Raw genomic sequence first — 23,083 nt, forward strand, 5'->3', positions numbered from 1 at the left:
GGAGAGTGTGTTGAGTACTTTGAGAGGCTGATGAATGATGAGAACGAGAGAGAGAGAAGAGGTTGGATGATGTGGAGATAGTGAATCAGGAAGTGCAACGGATTAGCAAGGAGGAAGTAAGGACAGCTATGAAGAGGATGAAAAATGGAAAGGCCGTTGGTCCAGATGACATACCTATGGAAGCATGGAGGTGTTTAGGAGAGATGGCAGTGGAGTTTTTAACCAGATTGTTTAATGGAATCTTGGAAAGTGAGAGGATGCCTGAGGAGTGGAGAAGAAGTGTACTGGTGATGATATTTAAGAATAAGGGGGATGTGCAGGACTGCAGTAACTACAGGGTAATAAAATTAATGAGCCACAGCATGAACTTATGGGAAACAGTAGTGGAAGCTAGGTTAAGAAGTAAGGTGATGATTAGTGAGCAGCAGTATGGTTTCATGCCAAGAAAGAGCACCACAGATGCAATGTTTGCTCTGAGGATGTTGATGGAGAAGTTTAGAGAAGGCCAGAAGGAGTTGCATTGCGTCTTTGTGGACCTGGAGAAAGCATATGACAGGTGCCTCCAGAGGAGCTATAGTATTGTATGAGGAAGTCAGGAGTGGCAGATAAGTATGTAAGAGTTGTACAGGATATGTACAAGGGAAGTGTGACAGTGGTGAGGTCTGTGGTAGGAGCAACGGATGCATTTAACGTGGAGGTGGGATTACATCAGGGATCAGCTCTGAGCCCTTTTTTATTTGCAATGGTGATGGACAGGTTGACAGACGAGATTAGACAGGAGTCTCCGTGGACTATGATGTTTGCTGATGACATTGTGATCTGTAGCAATAGTAGGGAGCAGGTTGAGGAGACCCTGGAGAGGTGGAGATATGCTCTAGAGAGGAGAGGAATGAAGGTCAGTAGGAACAAGGCAGAATACATGTTTGTAAATGAGAGGGAGGTCAGTGGAATGGTGAGGATGCAGGGAGTAGAGTTGGCGAAGGTGAATGAGTTTAAATACTTGGGATCAACAGTACAGAGTAATGGGGATTGTGGAAGAGAGGTGAAAAAGAGAGTACAGGCAGGGTGGAATGGGTGGAGAAGACTGTCAGGAGTAATTTGTGACAAACAGGTATCAGCAAGAGTGAAAGGGAAGGTCTACAGGACAGTAGTGAGACCAGCTATATTATATGAGTTATAGACGGTGGCACTGTCCAGAAAGCAGGAGACAGAGCTGGAGGTACCAGAGTTAAAGATGCTAAGATTTGCACTGGGTGTGACGAGGATGGATAGGATTAGAAATGAGTACATTAGAGGGTCAGCTCAAGTTGAGCGGCTGGGAGATAAAGTCAGAGAGGCGAGATTGCGTTGGTTTGGACATGTGCAGAGGAGAGATGCTGGGTATATTGGGAGAAGGATGCTAAGGATAGAGCTGCCAGGGAAGAGGAAAAGAGGAAGGCCTAAGAGAAGGTTTATGGATGTGATGAGAGAGGACATGCAGGTGATGGGTGTAACAGAACATGATGCAGAGGACAGAAAGATATGGAAGAAGATGATCTGCTGTGGCAACCCCTAACAAGAGCAGCCGAAAGATGAAGAAGAGCCTTATGCCTTTTACAACTGTTTTTTCCTTTACAGCTTTTTAAGTCTTTATTAGCCCACTGCAAAGTTTTTTTTTATTTCCTATTTATTCCAAATTTATGTCCCGTATTACACGTAAAACCTTTTTAATCCTGTTCCACTGCCCTCAACTGTCTCTGCACTTAAAGGCCTATCCCAGGTTATTCTTTTTAGACTTTGCTACATCTGCTCAAATTTTGTCCTACCAAAGTTAAACTTAACAGTTTTGGCCTTTTGATCCACACTCTATCATAACATTGAGAACTGTATTATATTATGGTCACTTGACCCTAGTGGTTCAATCACCTGTACATCCTTAGTTGTATCCTGATTATTACAAAATATTAAATCTAGACAGGCTTCCCCCGCATTGGTACTTTAACATACAGTACTGTTTTAAATATAGAGTAAGTCATTCCATTTAATCAAAAAATTAAAATCATATTTAACTGTAAGATTTAACTCTAAGAGACCTTGGCTATACTTTGTATTTTTAAGTAAAATTACATTTATAAATAAATCCTATAAATAAAACTATTGACCAGGTGTGATATGTGTGTGAGGCGAAGTATCTCAAAAGTAAAATAAGAAGTTCTAAGCCAATTTCTTTTCATTTCAGTCTCTTTACTACTTCAGCCTCAGAGTGATAAGTGTATTCATGCTCTTACCATACGTACTAATTGGGTGTCTGATGAATTTCTGTTCTAACTGCATCACTTTGTAGTTTATTTTATTATGTTTGTGGGACTTGTAGATTTTCTTAAGTCAGGTAATAACACTAAAGGGTTTTTAAGTTTATAGCAAGAAAATAAGAACTTTTAGAATTTTAGAACGATTCAGAATTCTTTATCAAAGATTGAGGGTGTAAATGCTCTTCTAAGTACAGTTAAACTGAATAAAGAACTGTTTCCTTGTACTTGTTCCAAGCAATAGTCAGTTTGACATTTTCAGCAGACATTGTTATAATTACTAAATATAAGAGGATTATTTCAATTTTAATGCAAGTTAACCAAACTTCTGAAATGTGAACAGAACATCCATACATGCGGAATAAAGAATGTGAAGCAAAATGAATACACATGTAAAGTGTTCACAATAATGTTTGAAAATTTCCAGGATTCTTCTGAGTGAGATGGCTATATTTATAAATTTGTTAGTAATTAAAAGGGAGTAGGGTGTCATGGTGGCCCAATCTCAAGTTCCACTCCAGCTCCTCGAGTTCAGTTCCCCTTTAAACCAAGGTCCTGACTCTCTGTGGTCATTGTAGATCCCTGGGCATTCCTCATAAATAGCAGGGTGTATGCCAATATCCTGGCTAAACTGCTCACTTCACCCTAGTCATTCTGGCCCCTAACTCTAATTGGCTATCTTTCTCACCAATTCATGACCTAATAGCTAATGTGTGGTGAGCATAATGGCGTAAAATTGGCTGCCGTCACATGATCCAGTTGGATGCACTATATACATGTAAAGAATTATTATTATTATTATTATTATTCTTTATGCTAAAGCCACATATATTAGGTTACTGCCCCCATATCCTGTTGTTTAATGTAGACAAAGGACATTTTAATTCTATTATTGGGGTTTGTCCTCCTTTAGGTACTATCATAGACGTGCTAATGCTTTTTCTCACTAACCACTGCTATTTTTGTTTACCTTGCAGATGTTAAAAAAATCCTGGGAAAATTCAGTAAGAGTTTATGCTTTTCTTACAGTGTGAATTTAAAGTTTTCTGTGTTTAAGAAGAGTGTTTTATGTCTCACAATGCTTAGTGACACTGATGAGTTATGTCTGAGCTTTCCCACGCTTCCTGTCCCTGTACCACCTCTACTATATACCATTTCATCAACGTACAAGAAGCTCTGAAAGCCCTTTGGTCAAAACTACGGTATGTTGTTCTGCTCTAAACAAGCATTTCAATTAGCTACAGCAACTGCACCACTGCTCAGTCTGTGGAATGGGCTAATGAGTTTTTGGTGTGAACACTCACCTCATGTTGTATCATTTTGTGTCAGCTTCCTGGAATCTCTGCCTAAAAGATTCTGTTTGTAACAGAACACTGGCTCACCAGTTGCTAGAGAATTCACAAATGTGATTTATGGCACACATCTGCAGCAATTCTCATATCCTGTGCAGTAACTTGTGAGGTATTCTTAACCTTCTTTTGATCTCAAGTATTTTGTAACTGTATACATTTTAAGTAAAGTTTTAATTTAAAAGTTTATAAATTTTCTGCTTTCTAATTTGTATTGCATATCAAACCATATCATAGTTCCTATTTTAAAAAATAATTAATTAAAAAAAAGCATTTGCATACATAATAAAAATTAAAAGACACACCCACACACAAAAAAATTATCTCTAATCCCTTATTAAAAAGTGTCCAATCTATTGGGGAGGGAGAATATCACCTTTACTTGTGCCTAGTAAGATTCCAGTGCTTAAAAATGTAACACTCAAAAACTGGTGGTACCTCAAAACGTTTCAATTCCTGCAGGTGGTATGCCAAGAGAAAAGATTCAGAAGCCTTTCTTCTACTGGAAAGTGAAAGAGGGACACCCTACCCTGTTGGTGTCAAGATGTCACACCATTAAACTGAGATTTGACTAAAAGAATCATCTAGGTGTGTTAAGAGCTTGCTCACACATACAAGGATATTCTGCCATTCAAATCAGGTGTAACCTCCTCAATGCTGCAATAAAGTCATGCAGTCAGCCATGCAAACAAGCATACAGGTAGCAAATGTCCTCCTGTGGTATGTGACTGTATGCCCTTTTGACTTTGAGGTACAATTGGTTGAAATATATTGCCAGTGGATGGTCAGCAGAGACACACTATCCATTCTAGTCTGATATGTTCTTAGTTGGGGAAAGGTGCAGTGAGATTGCTGGCCAGGGAATTTGAAGAAGACCCTCAAGTTGAATTGCAAGGATAAGTGTGAACAGACATTGTTTTTTTAGGAGGAAAGTATCTCACATTTCATGCAGGGACAGTATCGGGACTGGCTGGATGATATCCTTGGTTTAGGTAGTCCTGGTTGATCTCCCCTTTACGAACACCAGATGTGTCAAGCATTGTACCATCAAAGAACCCACACCATGACACTTAGCATACTCCCTCTCAGTTGTGGGCTTTTACATGATAGATGTAGCCACTCATCAAGTCTCTGTCAGTCATGTTCGTGACCATTACTCATTTCCTGGCAGAATCTGCCCGACCACTATTCATCTTTTCTGTCACTCCATCAAGGGCACCAGTGCAGGCTTGTTTGGCATTGGCAAAGAGTGTCAGTCATTCCAGGGTAAGGTGTGATCCCAGTCCTACTTCAGGAAGATGACTGGATGTGATCTGCATGGACCCTGATGTTGTGTGCCACTGCAACCGTTCAGTCTGTCACAGCTACACTTCTGATGCCCCAATTTTAATGTGCCTGCATACTTCTGGGCTATCTAGAGCAACATCTGCACCTGTGTTTATCCGCGTGTTCTCATCATCACTGATACCAATGCACCGAGGAAACCTTCTATCCAGGTCATTATGTAAATTGAAGGAAATACCATTCTGCTTTGTGATGGCCCACTACATGAGCCTTGGTTAAACTCCATTAATTGTGTCAACAGTGCATGATTATGTCTACCAGGTAGAAAGAACACTTGACAGTACTGTATAGCATGTGATAGCATAGACATTTGTTTCTGCAATGATGTGACCTTTAATATACTTTGTATTTTTAAGTAAACTAGGGGGTTCTGCCCCTGCCCACTTCACTCGCCAACCCCTGGGTTTGGTTATCCAGATATACAATATAAAGAGATTGTTATTTTCATTTCATTCATTTTTTATTTCTTGATATTTGCCACTAATAAAGCTGTAATGAATGAGTTACCCGCCACCCCCCTGGCTGCCAGTGCCGCGCTGCTTGTCGATCATTTTAAAGCCTGTACAACAGCTGTCCTTTTATCTCACTTCTTTGTCTCGTGGGACGTTAAAGTGTCACCAAGAATTTGTTTATAAGTAGGGCATGTCGTGCAAGTATGCTCACGGGACTTCCAAGTGTCTTCCGAGAAGACCTACTGCGCATGTGTACTGCGCCAATATTTTTGAATTGTTTACGATGATCTAGTTTGTCATCTAATCTTTTTCCTTTATTTCTGGTCCCGGGTATGGTTAAATTTCTTCCTCGTGGGACGTATAACGCTGCTCGTGTTGTGAAGGCGGTGGCTGAACGCACGCTAAGGAGTTGCGGTCGGATCAGCTGCTGTGTTGCTGCTGGTGAGCTGCGTGTTCTGCTTGTTGCGCTGCACGTCAATCATTTAAAAGCCTGTACAGCAGCTGTCCTTTTGTCTCACTGCCTTGTCTCGCGTGACGTCAAAGTGTCTTCCGAGAATATCACGTCTTGTGTCCCTCCCAAGATATTTTTTTATAATAAAGAGAAATACATGTATAAATAATTCCTCTCCTGTTGAAGTATTGACCAAGTGTAAGAAGTGCACAAGGCAAATCATCTCAAAACTAAATTATGGTGGTCTAAGCAGATTTTCTTTTTTTGTTTCAGTCTTTTTGTTACGCCAGTGGCCGAATGGTAAGTGTGTTCTTGTTCTTGATCTGATGATTGTTAGCACAGATGTAGTTATGAAAGATTTGAAGAGTATTTGATTTAGATGCAAACTAATCAAAACGTATGGAAAAAAATGCAATAGGTCATCCACTTTAGCTAAGCATATTTGGGCCAGGCCAGCACTTGGATGGGAGACCATCTAGGGAAACCTTCTGCTGAAAGAACTGTTGGTGATGCTAGCAGGTGGGGCTTACATTGTGGTCTGTATGTGGATCCCAGAGCATTGATGGGGACGCTGCTATAAATATAACGCTGTCCATCAGATGAGCTGCCAAACTCTCTCTTGTCATCAGAGATCCTTGGGCATCTTTTAAAAAGAGTAAGGTTTATCCCAATGTCCTGGCTAAAATTTGCCCATCATGGCCCTGTCCATTCTGACCCCCTAATCATCTTCTGTCTCTGATTGGCTATCTCTCCCTCTGCTTCACCACCTATAATAGCTAATGTGTGGTGAGCATAATGGTGCAATAATGGCTGCCATCACCTCTTGGTTGATGCAGTTCCCCTATGTCAATGTAAAAACTCTGAGCTGTGAGAAAAGTTATATGAATATAATTAATTATTATTATTATAAAACATGTGTATAGCACTGTGGGAGCAAATGTGACATATTGGATTAGTGCCTAGGGGATCGTTTCTCGTGTATTGTAATGCAAGTTGATGAAAATCTTTGCAATGTGTAGAGGAAATACAAACACAAAAATACTAAGCAAAATGAACAGGCATTTAAGCTGTTCAAGTTAATGTTTGGAAATATTTCTGATTCTTCTGAGTTAGATGACTACATTTTAGAAGTTTATAACTGATAAATGGAGTGTTGGGTGGTACTGTGTCACAATCTTTGATTCCTTACTGATCTACCTCCTTCAGTTCAATTATGCTGTCTGGTTGCTGTGTGTTACATTTAAACACTGTCCTCATGTTTGTGTTTTTTGCCCAGTTATTCTAATATTTTCCTTAACTTAAAGCAGGGGTCCTCAATCCCAATCCTGGAGGGCCGCAGTGGCTGCAGGTTTTTGTTCTCATCCAGTTGCTTAACACTAGAATTACCAGAGCCTACGAAAAAACTCGTAGATCTGTCCCACCTTAAATCGCTTCTTAAAACCGTTCTCTCCTCTCCGCCAGCCTCCTTTGTCTTGTGAATGTGCCGATAAAAACAAACTGCAAGCAGCCAGCTATTCCATCCCCCTACCGACTCAGAACGTGCTCAAACTTCTCTGAGCTCATGCCTCGATTATCTGGGAGTGAAGTGGAGTTTTAGAGTGGAAATAATAGATTGTTATTTGGAACATACGCATTTCATGTGTGTTCCGTTTCTACAGTGATCTGTGTAAACACAATGTTAAAACAGAAACTTTTTCATATTTTAGTAATAAATGTTACAAAATGTAGACATAAACTATAAAATGTGTGAAGCCGGACAGCCAAAGAGCAAATAAACACTTTCATAAAACGTTCAAGAATTTTACAACAGCTTCCGTGGCGTACTGGTAAAATTTCATCACTTAGAGCGCCGTAGACTTGCTGTACTTCAAGAGATCTGTGTTTGATTCCCTGCTGGGGAGAAAATTTATTTATTTTTAACCTTTGCCGTTCTGCCTGCCTGAACTCCCTCTCTATCTATATAGTAATAACAATAAATTTATTATTATATAGGAGCTTCCCTGTCTGCCTATCATATAGTGCCTTTCCTTCCTACCTATCTATATATCTATCCCCTTAGCTGTTTTTTATATATCTATTATACAGTGCCTTCCCTGTTTATTTATATATCTAGTGCCTTCTCTGTCTGTCTGTCTGTCTGATTGCATATAGCGCTGAACTTACTGCTCTGTACTATTCTGTCCTCTGCATGCCCTGAAGTACAAAAGAAACACCACCATACAGCAAGATGTGCGAACTGGCAAGATCGGGGAAAAAAACACGCAGTCACTGATTACAAACCGCAAGATGAATGAAAGAGACAATGTATGTAAAAACATCATCGCACTAATGCAATATTATTTGAAAATGAACAGTGTCAGATCGGGTTTGAATATGTGCCCGATCTGACACTGTTCGTTTTCAAATAATATTGCATGTACTGTGCGTTGAAACTGCTAAACTGAATAAGCTGATGCCTTCTGTAACAGCGTCAGCGTGTATTCAAACCTGATCTGACGCTGTTCGTTTTCAAATAATATTGCATGTACTGTACTATTTTAGAATAAAAACATACATTTGATTTCAGTCAGTCTGTAAGAGCCAGTGTAAATGCATGATAAATGTAAATTTTTTTTAATTCAGTTCCTTTCTCTCAGTCGCGTTCACGATCCCCCCACCCAAATCTGAGAATGCTGTTTTCACCTAAAGACACACTATAACTCAGATGTGATTTATTTGGAGACGCGCTATACTCGAATGTGATTTATTTGGAGACGAGCTATACTCGATAGTTATTTATATAGGGAAGAAAGTACAATGTCAGGTGCTCATTCAGTGTAATAGGAACCATAGCACAGAGAGATGTGAACACTGCAACAAGTACACATGTCGTGAATGTAGGAAGGGTGTGTGGGAATTTTTAATATTTGAGTGTGATGATTTTATATAGCACGGATCGGAAATCAGCAGTTCTTAGCATTGCACCACGCAAGCTGTCGTATCAACCGCCTACTGTAACTTGCTTTATTTATTCTTCATTTATAGTGTAGAATAAAGGTGCACTTGTTTTGTTAAACTTGTACACCAACATATGTTCCTGTGTTTGAGCGACACGGGCATGCTCAAAAAAACAGACGTGTAATGCCACGAAAAGTGCACGCAGGCACTTCAGTTCGCAAGCATTGGTACGAGAATGCAGTCACAAGTACGCTTTATGTGAAAACAGCATTCTCAGATGGGGGGTGGGTAGGGAAGGATCCTGAACACAACTGAGAGAATGAAAAGTGAATAAAAAAAAAAACCTAACCTTTACAAGTATCATAAATTACACCGGCTGTTACACACTGAAATCAAATGCATGTTTTTATTCTAAAATAGTAAGAATAAGAGCAGTTTACTTCTCAAAACTGAAACGTGTGGGATCGAACTCATGACCTTTTGAATACTAGTGAGCGGCTGATACCATTACACTACCGTGGCAGCTGTAGTACGTATGAATTAATGTGGCATGCTAAGGTGGCTTTTTTCTGCAGTTATATTTTTGAATAAAAGCATGCTTGTTCTGTTATATTTGTACCTTTTCTGAAAGTGTTTGATATTTGGACTTCAGGCGTCATACATTATATAGTTTATGCTTACATTTTGTCATTTACTACTACAATATGAAAAACGTTTCTGTTTTAAAAATGTGTTTACACAGATTATTGTAGAAATGGAACACACGTGAAATGCGTGTATTACAAATAATGATCTATTATTTTCACTCTAAAACTCCACTTCACTCCCAGATAATCAATCAAGGCATGAGCTGGGAGAAGTTTGTGCACGTTCTAAGTCGGTGGGGGGATGGAATAGCCGGCTACTTGCAGCTTTTCTTTTATCAGCACATTTAGATTAACAAAAGACACTGGCGGAGAGGTGAGAACGGTTTTAAGAAGCGATTTAAGGTGGGACGGACCTACGAGTTTTTTCGTAGGCTCTGGTAATTCTAGTGTTAATTAGAAAGCAATTCTTGCCAACAATTTAATTTCATGGCTTGTTAGTGCTTTAACTCTGCAATGTCAGGTCATTCTCATATCGTAGATTTTCTTCCCCTTTCTATGGATATCATCCAAATGATTTGAAGGCTAAAATGGACGAGGAATTCTCAGTCTCACTTTTTTCTCTTCACTTTCCTTCCAGGTATTTAATTAAACCTAATAGTGCATGATTAACCCATTAATTATGACCCAGGTGTCAATAGTAATAAGCTAAATGGAGAAATGCTGGTCTCTTTTGTCATTTGCATGTTATTGCTAATTAGGAGCAATTAAAAACCAAGAATACATCTGTTTAAGACTAAAATACGCAATAAGGGTTCAAAATCTTAACGAGCGAGACAACTAAAGTGAAGCAGAAGTGTTACTTAAGCAATACATGATTCTTTTTAAGCAATTGGATTGGAACAAAAACCTGCAGTCACTGTGGCCCTACAGGACTGTGATTGAGGACCCCTGACTTAAAGCCATGAATGTTAGGTTGATTGGCAGTTCTATTTGTTGGTTACTGTATGTAAATGCATCCTGCAATGGACTGGACATCTATTTCAAGACTGGTTCCTGGCTTGTGCCCACTACTGGAGGAATAAATTCTGGACCCCACCACCCCATTCTGAGTTTGAGAATGTTGTTTTATGAAAAGGTGTCATTTTATTTGTATCCCTCATCTTCCACTGTCTTTGGGTACCATACTTGACTTATGTAGATGCCTTTTCACTAACCAGTCTCATCTTTACCTTACAGAAGTTGAAGAAATCCTCAGGAGATGGAGTAAGATTTAATTATTTCTCTACACTGGGCATATTCAACCATGTGTCTTTAAGAATAGTATTTTATGTCTCACGGTATTTTGAGACACTGATTAATTATATGTGAATATTTTCTATGCTCCCTGTCCCTATAACACATCTACTATAAAACATTTTATTACTGCACAACAAGCCCTGAATCTATAAAATGCTGTTCTTCTCTAAATAATCATTTCCATTACCCAGAGTGACTGCACCTCTGCTCAGTCTCTGGGACGAAGTAAGGCTGTTTTGATGCTAACACTCCAGCCTAGTCTGTAGCACACTGTTATGAACACGGAGTCCCATAAATACTTCTGTAATTGCCCACTAGGCAGGGATCACCCTCATAACCCCGACTATTAATAAAGGGTCTTGAAGAATCTTTATAAAATAAAACGTTTACTCTTGACAAAATTTTTCTGTGAACAAAGGTAAACTCCAAAAAGGCAAAATGAAATCACCTAAAAAGCAATGGGAGACCCTCCAGATTTATAGGGTTAAGGCCATTTCCTTGTGGTGATTGACAGGTGGCTCCACCTCTTGGGGCTCCACTCACAAAACACATGGCACATAACCAAGGCATTGATACATTGACTAAATGAAAATGAAGAATATTAATGTAAACAAAAGAATTGTAAAATTAACAAGAAACATATCAAACACAGATTTGAACTGCAGGAAGAGGGGTAAACCTGGCTGAAACATGATGCACAACTCTCATCAGCTTAGGTTGTATCATTAGATACTAGATTCTACTCCTCCTTGGCACGAAGGCCTCTGTCGGTCACTGTCCTTTAATGTTTTTTTGTAGTCAGCACAGAACAAAACAGGGTTTCCAGCTAACCTTTCATTTTTCTTAACACCATTTTCTTTAGTTGTGGGTGTTATGTGATAGATTAAATAACCAGAAAATGATTTTACCCTGTCTAAACTAGGCTTTTTTTTTAAACCAGATCCTGAGGGGTTCGTTCTTGAAACAGGTATATTGTGTTATATTTACAGTTGTGATATCTACTGGTTTGTTATTGATCTACTAAGTTTCTTGCAATTTTCACACCTTGGATGAAACTGATTAGCCTCATATCCTCTTACATCCCCAAGATGTGCGTTAAGTTAACTAGAAATTGTAGATTAGCAACAAGAGTAGGCCTTGGGATGGACAAGAACCCCATCTTATAGCCCCGGTGCTGAAAGTATAGGCTCTTGAATTAAGAGTTAAGTATGTTATGTGTGTTAAACTTGCACATTTGTAATTATTTGGTTTTTGTTCTAGAGTGGAATGAAATGCTTACTTCCCAGGGTAAGTTTCTCTCTTTTTTTGTTTCTAGTTACAGTGTTTGCAATCACTCACCTGCTAGTCCTACATGAGCCCCCCAAACCTTTTCACTTCCATTTATTTTTGTTTTCCAGTTGACCCAAGTAGAGTTTATTTACAGTCTGCAATTGTCATGTAGCAGACTTTCTGATGTTTCCTCTGTCTTGTAGAAATTGCATTTACAGAGGGGAACAATATAAAACTGTTTAGGTTAAAGGACAAGCTCAGTATATTTTAAGTGAAACGTATTTCTTCACAAAGATGGCATATGTTAATTTGAAACATGAAATTTTGCTTCAAAGTCTAGCATTTTCTAGAAACTAAAAAAAAGAAAAATATTCTTCAAACACGGTTCTTTACAATGGAGGTAATGGAGCATGAATCTCCACCAGAAAATAAAATCCTAAAACTTATTGAATAAGTCCTCTTTGAGTTTCGATTAAAGAAAACGTGTCTGCTGTGTTTCCTAAGCATGTTTGCGACAACAAATGGATCTGGAAATAATTGCTTTAACGCATATTCCTGGTGCAATTTTTTCTCGAGGTAAGGATATATTTTCCAATCACTTGTGTGTGTAATTACAAGATGCTGATCAATACTTGACAACTGTCTTGGCTTGACAAATAGACGTATTTGTTAAGTTTTAAGACTTTTGTTTTTTAACTATTCCCATGCCCCATTAAACTCAGATGTAAAATGTCAGTGCAGGCAAGATATTTTTTTTAATTTATAGAAAATGCTGGACTTTGGAGCACAGTTTTGTATGGCAAATACATATATGCCATCTACGTGAAAAAATAACTGTGACTTGATAAATATCAAACTTACCCTTTAATCTTATTTTGTTCTCTATTTTTCTATGGTTGGCCTTATTTCATTTATTATGTGAGCAGATATAGAGGAGGTGGATCCAAGAACAACACATGGCGATCTTCATGTATCAGAAGACAACAAAAGGATATCCTTCCAGGAAAATGTAAAGTGTCCTGGTGGAAGAGCGGAGTGGCCCTGTGCTTTGGCCAAGATGTTGACAAGTGGGAAGCACTGCTGGATACTCGAAGTTGGGGAGAAAAGCAGCTGGGCTGTTGGGGTGACTTCAGAATCCGTTTCATCAATTCCTGACTCTTGTAAAGAAGGCTACTGGTATATCAAGCTGTTTAAAGGGAAGAAGTTCCAAGCCTTTTCAAGCTCCGTTACTGATCTTGGGAAAAAACCCAAAAAAATCGCAGTGTATCTGAACTTTGACAAGGGTGAACTTTCATTTGTTGATGTAGAGGAACGTGTCATCATTCACAGATTTAAAGAGCAGTTCTCTGAAAAATTATACCCTGTGTTCAGCCCAGGAATACATGACAAAGGCCCCCTTATAATGCAGCCCGTATGCCAAAAAGGTATGTATTAGGTTAATTGGTGGCTTTACATTGGCCCAGTATGAGGCTGTGTGAGTGCATGAGAGTGCCCTTCAGTGAATTGGTATCCTTTCAAGGATGTTTTATACTAAATTTAGTTGGAGTGATCCATGGTTACCTTCAACTGCAGTCTGGGTAAAATTGGTACAAACGATGCATGTTTGAATAATTAATTAGCATATACTCAGGGACAAATATGAGATACCTGAAAGGCTGGTTTTCCAAGAGAGTGCCAACTTTTATTATAAGATCAGCTACAAATTTATGGGAAATCATATGCTTCAGAATGTTTTCAGTATGGCCCAGGCTAAGGACATATACAGAGGAAATATTTTATAAAACTATTTTTTTCTTGTACTGTAGTAGCTTCCTACCATCTTCGAAGTGGTAACACTAATGATCTGTATATCGTGTTGTTACTGAACATTGGATTTATTAGATTTTTTTAAAATTAACCAACTTTGTGACGTGTTAAAATCTATAAAGAACCTTCCCAAATAAATATGGCATTTTAACTAGAAGCAGACATTTCCAAGACACCCCTAGCTTGTTTCACACATGCAGGCTACCCTACTTGAAAATTTGGTCAAAGTCATGTGTGAACAAAACTCTAATCAAGCATTCCTAGAATACCAATTTCTCATGTGAAAAATGTGTATAAAATCTGATAATTACTTTATTTTCATAATGTAGACAACATTGTTCATCTCATCAATTATTAGGGATGTCTTATTTTCTGGTCCGAGTCGTCTCAGTTTTGTTCAATGTGTAGCTCTTGAAGCTGTAAACCTATAAGGTAGATACTTTATTGATCCTGAGGGAAATTTAAATAAATATGGTTGTTAGCTTTGCTGATGTTCAGATCCAGACAATTCTCATTACATCAAGAAACAAAGTTATCCACCTGGCTCCTACTGTATACTCTGCCCTTAGTAAAAGTGCCACATGTTGTTTTCCATATATGCTTATTCCTAGGAACTCAGAGGTTGGACCCAGAGTTCCAGACATGTATCTCGTCCTCTATCACTAGGAAGGAACTGCGTGAGGCATCTACTCACTGAATGCCCCCAAAGTTTGTCTTCTTCACTGTTTGGTTACAGGAGAAACTATTCTGGGTCAATATCCTATATGTGCAACTTCCAGGGTTTTCCACAGTCAGTCACATGTCTGCCCTCCGGCAAAACTGGTGTAGACTTTTGCGGTCACATCTGGCCCCTCGGCGTATCGTCACTATCTTTACTGGGAATACAAATTTATGAAAAACAATATGTGCTGCTTTTACTGTTAGCGAGGTAACAACAAAGGACAAAAAAATGGCTCATTGCTCGGTTTGTCAAACCCAGCAACTGTACATACCTTGGTGTTTAACCCATCACTAGTCAATCTAAGGAGGTCGTCCTTTTCTTTACCTGCTAAGCAACACTCCACTTGTCTCTGAGAATAACAATTGGTTGTTCATCTCCGCAGTCTTTCTTCATCATTAGAATCCAGCCAAGTTTGTTAATGAGTGATGCCTATAAGTACTCTACTCCCTGAGGGGCTTCTACCTCTTTTAGCAGGTTTTTCCCCATCTCACTGCTGTAACAATCAAGCAACAATTGTATCAAGTCGAGCTAATATCTGGGTCATGGTTACTACAATACATTTGATGTGCAGGTCCCTGCCAAGCAGACAGCCAGGAAGTCCTGCCGAATACATCAACTCAGGCCACTATGAGGCATCCCTGGTTTAAACATATTTTTCTAAAAAAAAAAATGTACATCCCACAGTTTTATTTTCCTCAAAATACATTAAATCGCAAAATATACATTTATGCACGCACAAAGGCACATGTAAGCTCATGCATATACATGCATACTCAAATGTGTAACAAATGTTAAGATAGCTGACAGCTTGTTTGCCCTACCTGACCAAATGCTAGTTAATGAAGAGAAAGAAGTAAACATGTAAATAGACACAGACACCTAGATCTGTCAAGGTGGATGAGGACAGAGAAATTAAGCCAGCCCTGTCCTAATCTTTCTATACATGCTGCTTGTTTACTTCATTTGACACAATGTGTTTAGTTTCAAAAGAAGGGGAAATCAATCAGGACTACCTACATCAAGGACATCATCCTGCCAGTCCTGATCCTGATCCTGGTCCCACATGAAATGGAACATATGTTTTGCCAGCAAGATGTCTGTGAGACTGCTCATCAGCTCCCTTCACCCTAAAGCTCACTGCACTTCTCCCAACTGAGAACACATCAGACTAGACTAGAATTCATCAAATGAAACATTATTGGAGTTGTTCACCTGATTTAATTTCCTGTTTATTTTGCTCTAGATTTACTGCTTTTGTTTACATAAAAAATATTAAATAAGTTAATATGCTTGATTGTATATCATTGTACTGTACAATCAGTTGAATTATGCTGTAAAATCTTCCATTGAGTGATTTCCTGCACTTTTTCTAAAACGTAATTTACATGGAACTACTCTATGGATTATTCCATTCCATTTTTGTTACATTTTTTTCTTTTTTGTAACACTACATCAGATGCATACAGCATTTTCATGCCATCAATCAGTTTTATGTTTTAGACTTATGGCCAAACCATTATTTTGGCTACATCTGCCATCTTTATCAGGTTGAAGTTGGATCAACCAGTTTACAAACTGGTTGCAAGTTAGAAAATTAAATTTGAGTTGCCAATGATGAATACAATTTCTATTAGAAAACTTGTACAGTATCATATATGCAGAAATAATTGACAAAATACTTAAAAAAATAGATAGATAGATAGATAGATACTTTAGATAGATACTTTATTAATCCCAAGGGGAAATTCACAATATATATAAATAATATATAAATAAATATATAGTTAAACAAATGGAGTATATTAAATAAGTGAAAGAAATAGATCAATAACAAAAACAGCAAATATCTGAGTGAAAAGCAGAAAAAAAAACATTGTAGGTACCCAAAAAAACGAAACAGATTTGGGTAAGAGAATCATCTGAGTGTGCTAAGAACATGATCACAAACAAGATAATTTGAAATGCTTTATTCACGGCCCATAGAGTGTCCCCTGTTATAGCATACTTGTATCAGTACTGGGTGTAACCTACCTGTCCTGCAATAAGGGCATGCACTTCATCATCCAAATGATCAGACAAATGATGAATGCCCACTTGTGGAATTAAGTCAAGCCTTTTGAACGTGCAGGTGTTACTAACTGAAGTTTATTACCTGTGGCTGAGCACAAGACACTACATCCAATGCTCCAATGTGGAGAGAGGAGAACCTTCCAGAAGGAAACCCATCTCTGCAGCAATTCGCTAATCATGCCTGTATGGTAGAGTGGCCAGACGGAAGCCACTCCTTATTAAAAGGCACATGGCAGCCCGCCTGGAGTCTGCCAAAAGGCACCTGAAGGACTCTCAGACCATGAGAAACAAAATTCTCTGGTCTGATGAGACAAGGATTGAACTCTTTGGTGTGAATGCCAGGCGTCATGTTTGGAGGAAACCAGGCACCGCTCATCACCAGGCCAATACCATCCCTACCATGAAGCATGGTGGTGGCAGCATCATGCTGTGGGGATGTTTTTCAGTGGCAGGAACTGGGAGACTAGTCAGGATAAAGGGAAAGATGACTGCAGCAATGTACAGAGACATCCTGGATGAAAACCTGCTCCAGAGCGCTCTTGACCTCAGACTGGGGCAACGGTTCATCTTTCAGCAGGACAACAACCCTAAGCACACAGCCAAGATATCAAAGGAGTGGCTTCAGGACAACTCTGTGAATGTCCTTGAGTGGCCCAGCCAGAGCCCCGACTTGAATCCGATTGAACATCTCTGGAGAGATCATAAAATGGCTGTGCACCGACGCTTCCCATCCAACCTGATGGAGCTTGAGAGGTGCTGCAAAGAGGAATGGGCGAAACTGCCCAAGGATAGGTGTGCCAAGCTTGTGGCATCATATTCAAAAAGACTTGAGGCTGTAATTGCTGCCAAAGGTGCATCGACAAAGTATTGAGCAAAGGCTGTGAATACTTATGTACATGTGATTTCTCAGTATTTTTATTTTTAATAAATTTGCAAAAGCCTCAAGTAAACTTTTTTCACTTTGTCATTATGGGGTGTTGTGTGTAGAATTCTGAGGAAAAAAAATGAATTTAATCCATTTTGGAATAAGGCTGTAACATAACAAAATGTGGAAAAAGTGACACGCTGTGAATACTTTCCATATGCACTGTATGTAGGACTTCTACTACTACTACTACTGATATCAGTAATAATTTTTTAAGGTGATGGATTGTTTGTTGTTAATCTTTTAAAATAATTAAAAATTTTTCATCAAAGGGTAAAGATGGCAATGTCTTTCTAAGCAGGGTTAAACAGAGTAAAGAAGAACTTCTTTAAACTTGCTGCAATGACCAATGTAGAAATTTCTAGTCCAACTTATTGTGATTACTACATATGTGAGGATGATTTAATTGTAATCCAAGTTAATCAAAACTTCTGAAATGTGAAGAGAAAAGAAGGAATTTGAAGCAAAATGAATAGACATTTGAAGTGTTCACTTAGGATTCTTCTAAATGAGATGGCTACATTTACAAATTTGTTAGTGATAAAAGGAGAATAGGGTGTCATGGTGGTGCCATTTCTTCGTTCCTCATTGATCCAGTGCTTTGTTCTCCTCATGTCTGTCGGTGTTTTCTCTGTGTACTCAAATTTCTTCTTTATCCTAATGCATTTAAGGGTAATTGGGGTTCCTAAATTGGTGCTGTGTGTACATGAATGTAATCTTTAGTAGACTGGACCCCCCCATCCGGCACTTGTTCCTACATTGTATTCACTACTGCAGGGACAGACTTTGGCCTCTCAACTATCCTGATGTGGGTTTGAGAATGCTGTTTGATGTAGACAAGGCTCATTTTATTATTATCATTGGGTTTTGTCCACTTGTTGGGTACCTTGATACACATTTGCTGATGCATCTTCTCACTAACCAGTGCTATTTTTGTTCACCTTGTAGATGTTAAAGAAACCCTTCGAAGATTCAGTAAGATTTTTTTGCTTTCCTTACAATGTGTAAATAAGGCTGTGTGTTTAAGAAGAGTTTTTTATGTTTCACAATACTTTTTACACATTGATGAGATATGTCTTACATTCCCATGCTTCCTATCCCTATACCATATAAACATGTGTACATTTTTGGCAGTCTTATTTGTATTCCATATTAAATCACATTGTTGTTCTTACCTTGAAAGTAACTAATTGACCAAGCATTTGGCATACATAAAAATTATGACACTCATTCCCACAAAAAATGGTCTCTAATCCCTTATAAAAAATCCCCAAATGCAATACTGGGGGTTGGGGGTGAAAAAATTATCACCTTTAGTTGTCCCTAGTAAGTTCTCAATACTTTACAGTTCTCAAATGAATAGACAAGAGCCAGGAGCAGCCTCACGTATACTTCCGTATACTGTCGATTGGACAATAGTACAGATTCGGGTCTAGTACAGAAACTGTTGAGGCAAAGATGGTGGAGATGGCAGAGGAAGTGGCATCATCAGGGCCGGAATTGGCGTCATCGGGGTCGGAGACCAGAAGTGATGTCATCGGGGCCAGACGGAATTTCCCATAACTGGTCTGCAATGGAAGGAGAGAAAGGATTAGCACACTCCTCCATCCCCTGGTCTGGCATGAAATTACCCTCAATCAAGCTTTTTAGCAGCCTCCCATGCACACGTGTGTGACACAGTTCAAGACTGTAAAACTGGTGGTACCTCAAAACATTTCAATTCCTGCTGGTGGTACTGTAAGAGAAAAAGTTTAGAACCCCTGCTTCTAATGGAAACGGGCAGAAAGACACCTTGTTGATGTCAGAATGTCACAACATGAAACAGATTTGACTAGAACAATCATCTAAGTGTGTTAAGAACATGCTCACACATACAAGGTGAAACAACTTTGTTTATTATACAATACACTGAGCGTGATATGTTTCCACATATCAGGTGTAACCTTCCCATGCCTCAATTAAGGCCTGCAGTCGGCCGTGCAAATGAGCATACAGGTGACAAATGTCCTTCTGAGAATGTGAGTACATGCCATTTTGACCTTGAGATACAACTGGCTGAAATATATTACTGGTGGCTGTGCACCAGAGATGCACTATACATTCTAGTCTGATTTGTTCTTAGTTGGGAGAAGTGCAGTGAGCTTTAGGGCCAAGGGAATTAATGAGCAGTCTCACATACGTTGTCTTGCTGGCAAAACATATGTCCCATTTCATGTGGTAACAGAATCAGGACTGGCAGGATGATGTTCCTGATGTAGGAAGTCCTGCTTGATTTATCCTTCACAAATGCCAAATGCAGCGAGCATTGTACCTAAAAGCAACAAACACCATGATGCTTGGCTTAGCCCCTGTATTTTGTGGGCATTTACATAATGTATGTAGCCACTTAGAAGTCTCCCATCACTCATGTACATAACCATTAGTCATTTCTTGGCACAATCTAAATTTCATCACTAAAGACGACAGACCGTCATTCCTCTTTCCAGACGGTCTATTCCAGGCACTATTGTAGGCTTATGTAGTGATGACCATGAGTAAGTAGCAGTAGTTTCAACCAAATGCATGACGCCAGTCCTGCTTCAGGAAAATGAATGAATATGGTTTGTGTGGACACTGCTGATGCTCGCCACTGTAGCCATTCAGTCTGCCACAAGCACACGTCTGATGCTCTGGTTTTGACATGATATACTTCTGGGCTGTCCAGTGCTTCATTTCAGGCTGTGGATACCCTCTTCTTCTCATGGTCACCAACACCAATGCACTGAGGACACCAATCATCCAATTCATTCTTCGATTTCATGGAAACACCATCCTGTTTGTGATGGCCCACTATATGAGCCCCACTCAGACTCCATTAATTGTGCCAACAGTGCATGATTTAGTCTACCAGGTATGAAGAACACTTGACAGAGTAATGAACAGCATGTAGTGCAACTTTCACCAAACTTTGTATTTTTAAGTAAAAACACATTACTAAATAATTTATCTTCTGTTACACTATTGACCAAGTATTGTAAGTTCTCTCAGAAAGAAAATAAGGTGTTCTTAGCAAGTTTTCTTTTCATTTCAGCTTCTTTACTACTTCAGCTGCCATTTGGTAAGTGTGCTTCTCATCATGCTATAAGTACTAACTGGGTGTCTGACTTTCTATTCAACTGCATCATTTCATAGTTTATTTCATTATATTTCTGAGACTTGTGGATTTCCTTGACTCGGGTGATAACACTGAAGGCCTTTTAAAATGATGTTTGGAAAATGAAGCCTTTGTTTTTAATCTTGAGAAACCAGAGCTTTAGAATGATTCAGAATTATTTAATGAAGATCAAGGATGGAACTGACCTTCTAAGCAGGAGTATATAGAATGAGGAACTGTTCCTTTAAACCTGCTGCAAGCAATAAGTGGTGTGATCATTTTTAGTACACATTATTATGATTTCCAAAGATGTCAGGATTATTTAACTGTCACGCAAGTTAATATATACAAAATGCAAAATTGATTCACTGACTCATCAACAAAACAATATTTCCCTTTTAGGTAACAAGGTCATATTTGGCAGGAGGCATCTGATAAGAAAGGACATTTCAATATATTGTATGTCGATATTTAGGGATGTAAACAACCCCTACAATTGGAAAACTAAATATTCCAAAATCTAAAAAATGCTTCAAATGATATGATTGAAATTTGGTGGTGTTATAGAAAAGGAAAATTAGCTAACATTTGTTTTTAATATGTCGATTTAATGTTTGTTTATGGTAATACTGTTCCAAGTAAGCTATATTAACACGACACGTCCTTTTTCGGCTCAGCACTGAGATGAAGCCAGGTCAGGCACAGAGCCTCTTGGCTTTTTAGGATTTCCGGTTAATGGAAATGAAGGCTGCCAGCAGAGGTGATTGGAGGGGCATAGAAACAGCGGCACTGACCAATAGGGTGGATGGACGAATGAAGAAGGAAAAGACACAATATGATATGTGGAGTGAAAGTTCAGTGAAGCTCAAGTAAGATATACAGTAGTTAGCAACTGTGCTATAACGTTCAAGTCTGGGTGTCAGCCACGGTGGCTGTTAGTGTAGGTGATGCGAAGAAGTCACTAAAATACATTTACAGAGCCAAATAACATCAAAACTAAAACTGTTCAGTTCATTGCATGGGCCACAGAAATCCGCTGACTGTTAATGTTGCTGTGTTTCAAATAAATTAAAGTAAAATGTGATTCAATCTCAAAACTTTATTGTCTAGCTATGGCTTTCAGGGCAAAGCTTTATTAATAAAATAAAAGAAACATTTCAGTCAGCCAGTCGCTTTCTAACCTGCTTAGTACTGAACTATTGTGGAAGGAACTTTTAAGCAGACACCCCCCCGGAAATGCCTCAATTTAAGCAATAAAACAAAGGCAGGAGAAAGCGTCAAACATTATTCTTTATCTAAATTTTGCAAGAGGCAAACAACTTGTCATATTAGTAAGTGTTGCAAAGAGTGTCCTCTGCACTTTATTTATACAATCCATTGATTAGATCACTGCCCAAAAAGAGGAATTCATTACATAATTAGAAAACTTTTAACATGAATGGTTACACCCATTAGCTAGCGGGACATAACAAACGTTGATACCTTTAATGACCACAATTTAACCTCATCAACTAAGTTCATGGATACTTCTGTTAGCTTAGGGTTTATGTGACTTTTTAAATGTATTATTTTTATTCTTATTTTAGGAGACGTGTTAGTTTTCTTGCAGGTTTATCCTGTTTTGAAAGAAAAGAAAAAAGATCTAAATTTTTTATGATCCAGCTGTTTACAAAAAAAAACAGGAAACTTAGTAGTAAATAAAATATAGAAAAATGATTATGGCATAAAATATAACATTTTCTCTTAGGGTTATATAAAATAACAAAAAATGCATTTATCATAGTTAAAATAAAATAACATCAGCTTTTAAGCATAAGCTCAGAAGGATATGAGGCTCAGACACATGCTAGGTGCACATTGGACCAGGGTTCAAATTCAGCTCTTACACTGTCCCAGCCAACACAGGGCACAAGGCAGGAACAACCCCTGGACTGAGTGGCAGTCCTTCACAGGGTGAGCACACATACACACACCCAACATACAGAAAGGACAATTTAGTATCAACAATCTACCTAACCCTGCAAGTCTTTGGAGGAAACTGGAGCACCTGAAATAAACCTGCACAGACACTGGGAGAAAGTGTAAACTCCACGCAGGGAGGACCAGGGATGCAATCACTGGTCTCTTTACTGCTAGGCAGCAGTGCTACCATTGCGGCACCGTGTTACCAATGAAAGAAACAAATTACAAAAAAAGAAAAATACAGGCTTAAACATACAAGTGATGGAAACATAAAGACAAATGCAAGAGTGAGCGATATAAACAAATAAAAACTGTAAACATCAAATAATAATAATACTATTTAGTACTGCATCCCACCATGCACTCCAGGTGAACACACAACTAGTAATACACTTGAAAACAAATTCTTTGAGATTAATTTGAGTTTCTAAATTGGTGATGTGTGTACATGAATGTGACATGCAATAGATTATAACCCCACACAATCCCCCCC

At 38.7% G+C, this 23,083-nt stretch overlaps 1 protein-coding gene across 4 annotated transcripts in view; it reads left to right on the forward strand.

The window, feature by feature from the left end:
• The window catches only part of LOC120525127, a 124,336-nt gene that overhangs the window by 82,275 nt on the left and 18,978 nt on the right, over positions 1–23,083 (forward strand). For 3 of the 4 annotated variants that reach the window (XM_039747173.1, XM_039747182.1, XM_039747198.1), the window contains 8 exons: positions 3,266–3,292; positions 6,158–6,184; positions 10,645–10,671; positions 11,645–11,671; positions 11,965–11,991; positions 12,900–13,397; positions 18,444–18,470; positions 20,566–20,592. In XM_039747173.1, coding sequence (XP_039603107.1) covers positions 3,266–3,292; positions 6,158–6,184; positions 10,645–10,671; positions 11,645–11,671; positions 11,965–11,991; positions 12,900–13,397; positions 18,444–18,470; positions 20,566–20,592 — 687 coding nt within the window. The remainder of the gene's footprint in view (positions 1–3,265; positions 3,293–6,157; positions 6,185–10,644; positions 10,672–11,644; positions 11,672–11,964; positions 11,992–12,899; positions 13,398–18,443; positions 18,471–20,565; positions 20,593–23,083) is intronic. The other variant, XM_039747191.1, reaches the window with a different exon arrangement.

The sequence above is a fragment of the Polypterus senegalus genome, chromosome 1 (assembly GCF_016835505.1).
Source record: "Polypterus senegalus isolate Bchr_013 chromosome 1, ASM1683550v1, whole genome shotgun sequence".
NCBI lineage: Eukaryota > Metazoa > Chordata > Cladistia > Polypteriformes > Polypteridae > Polypterus > Polypterus senegalus.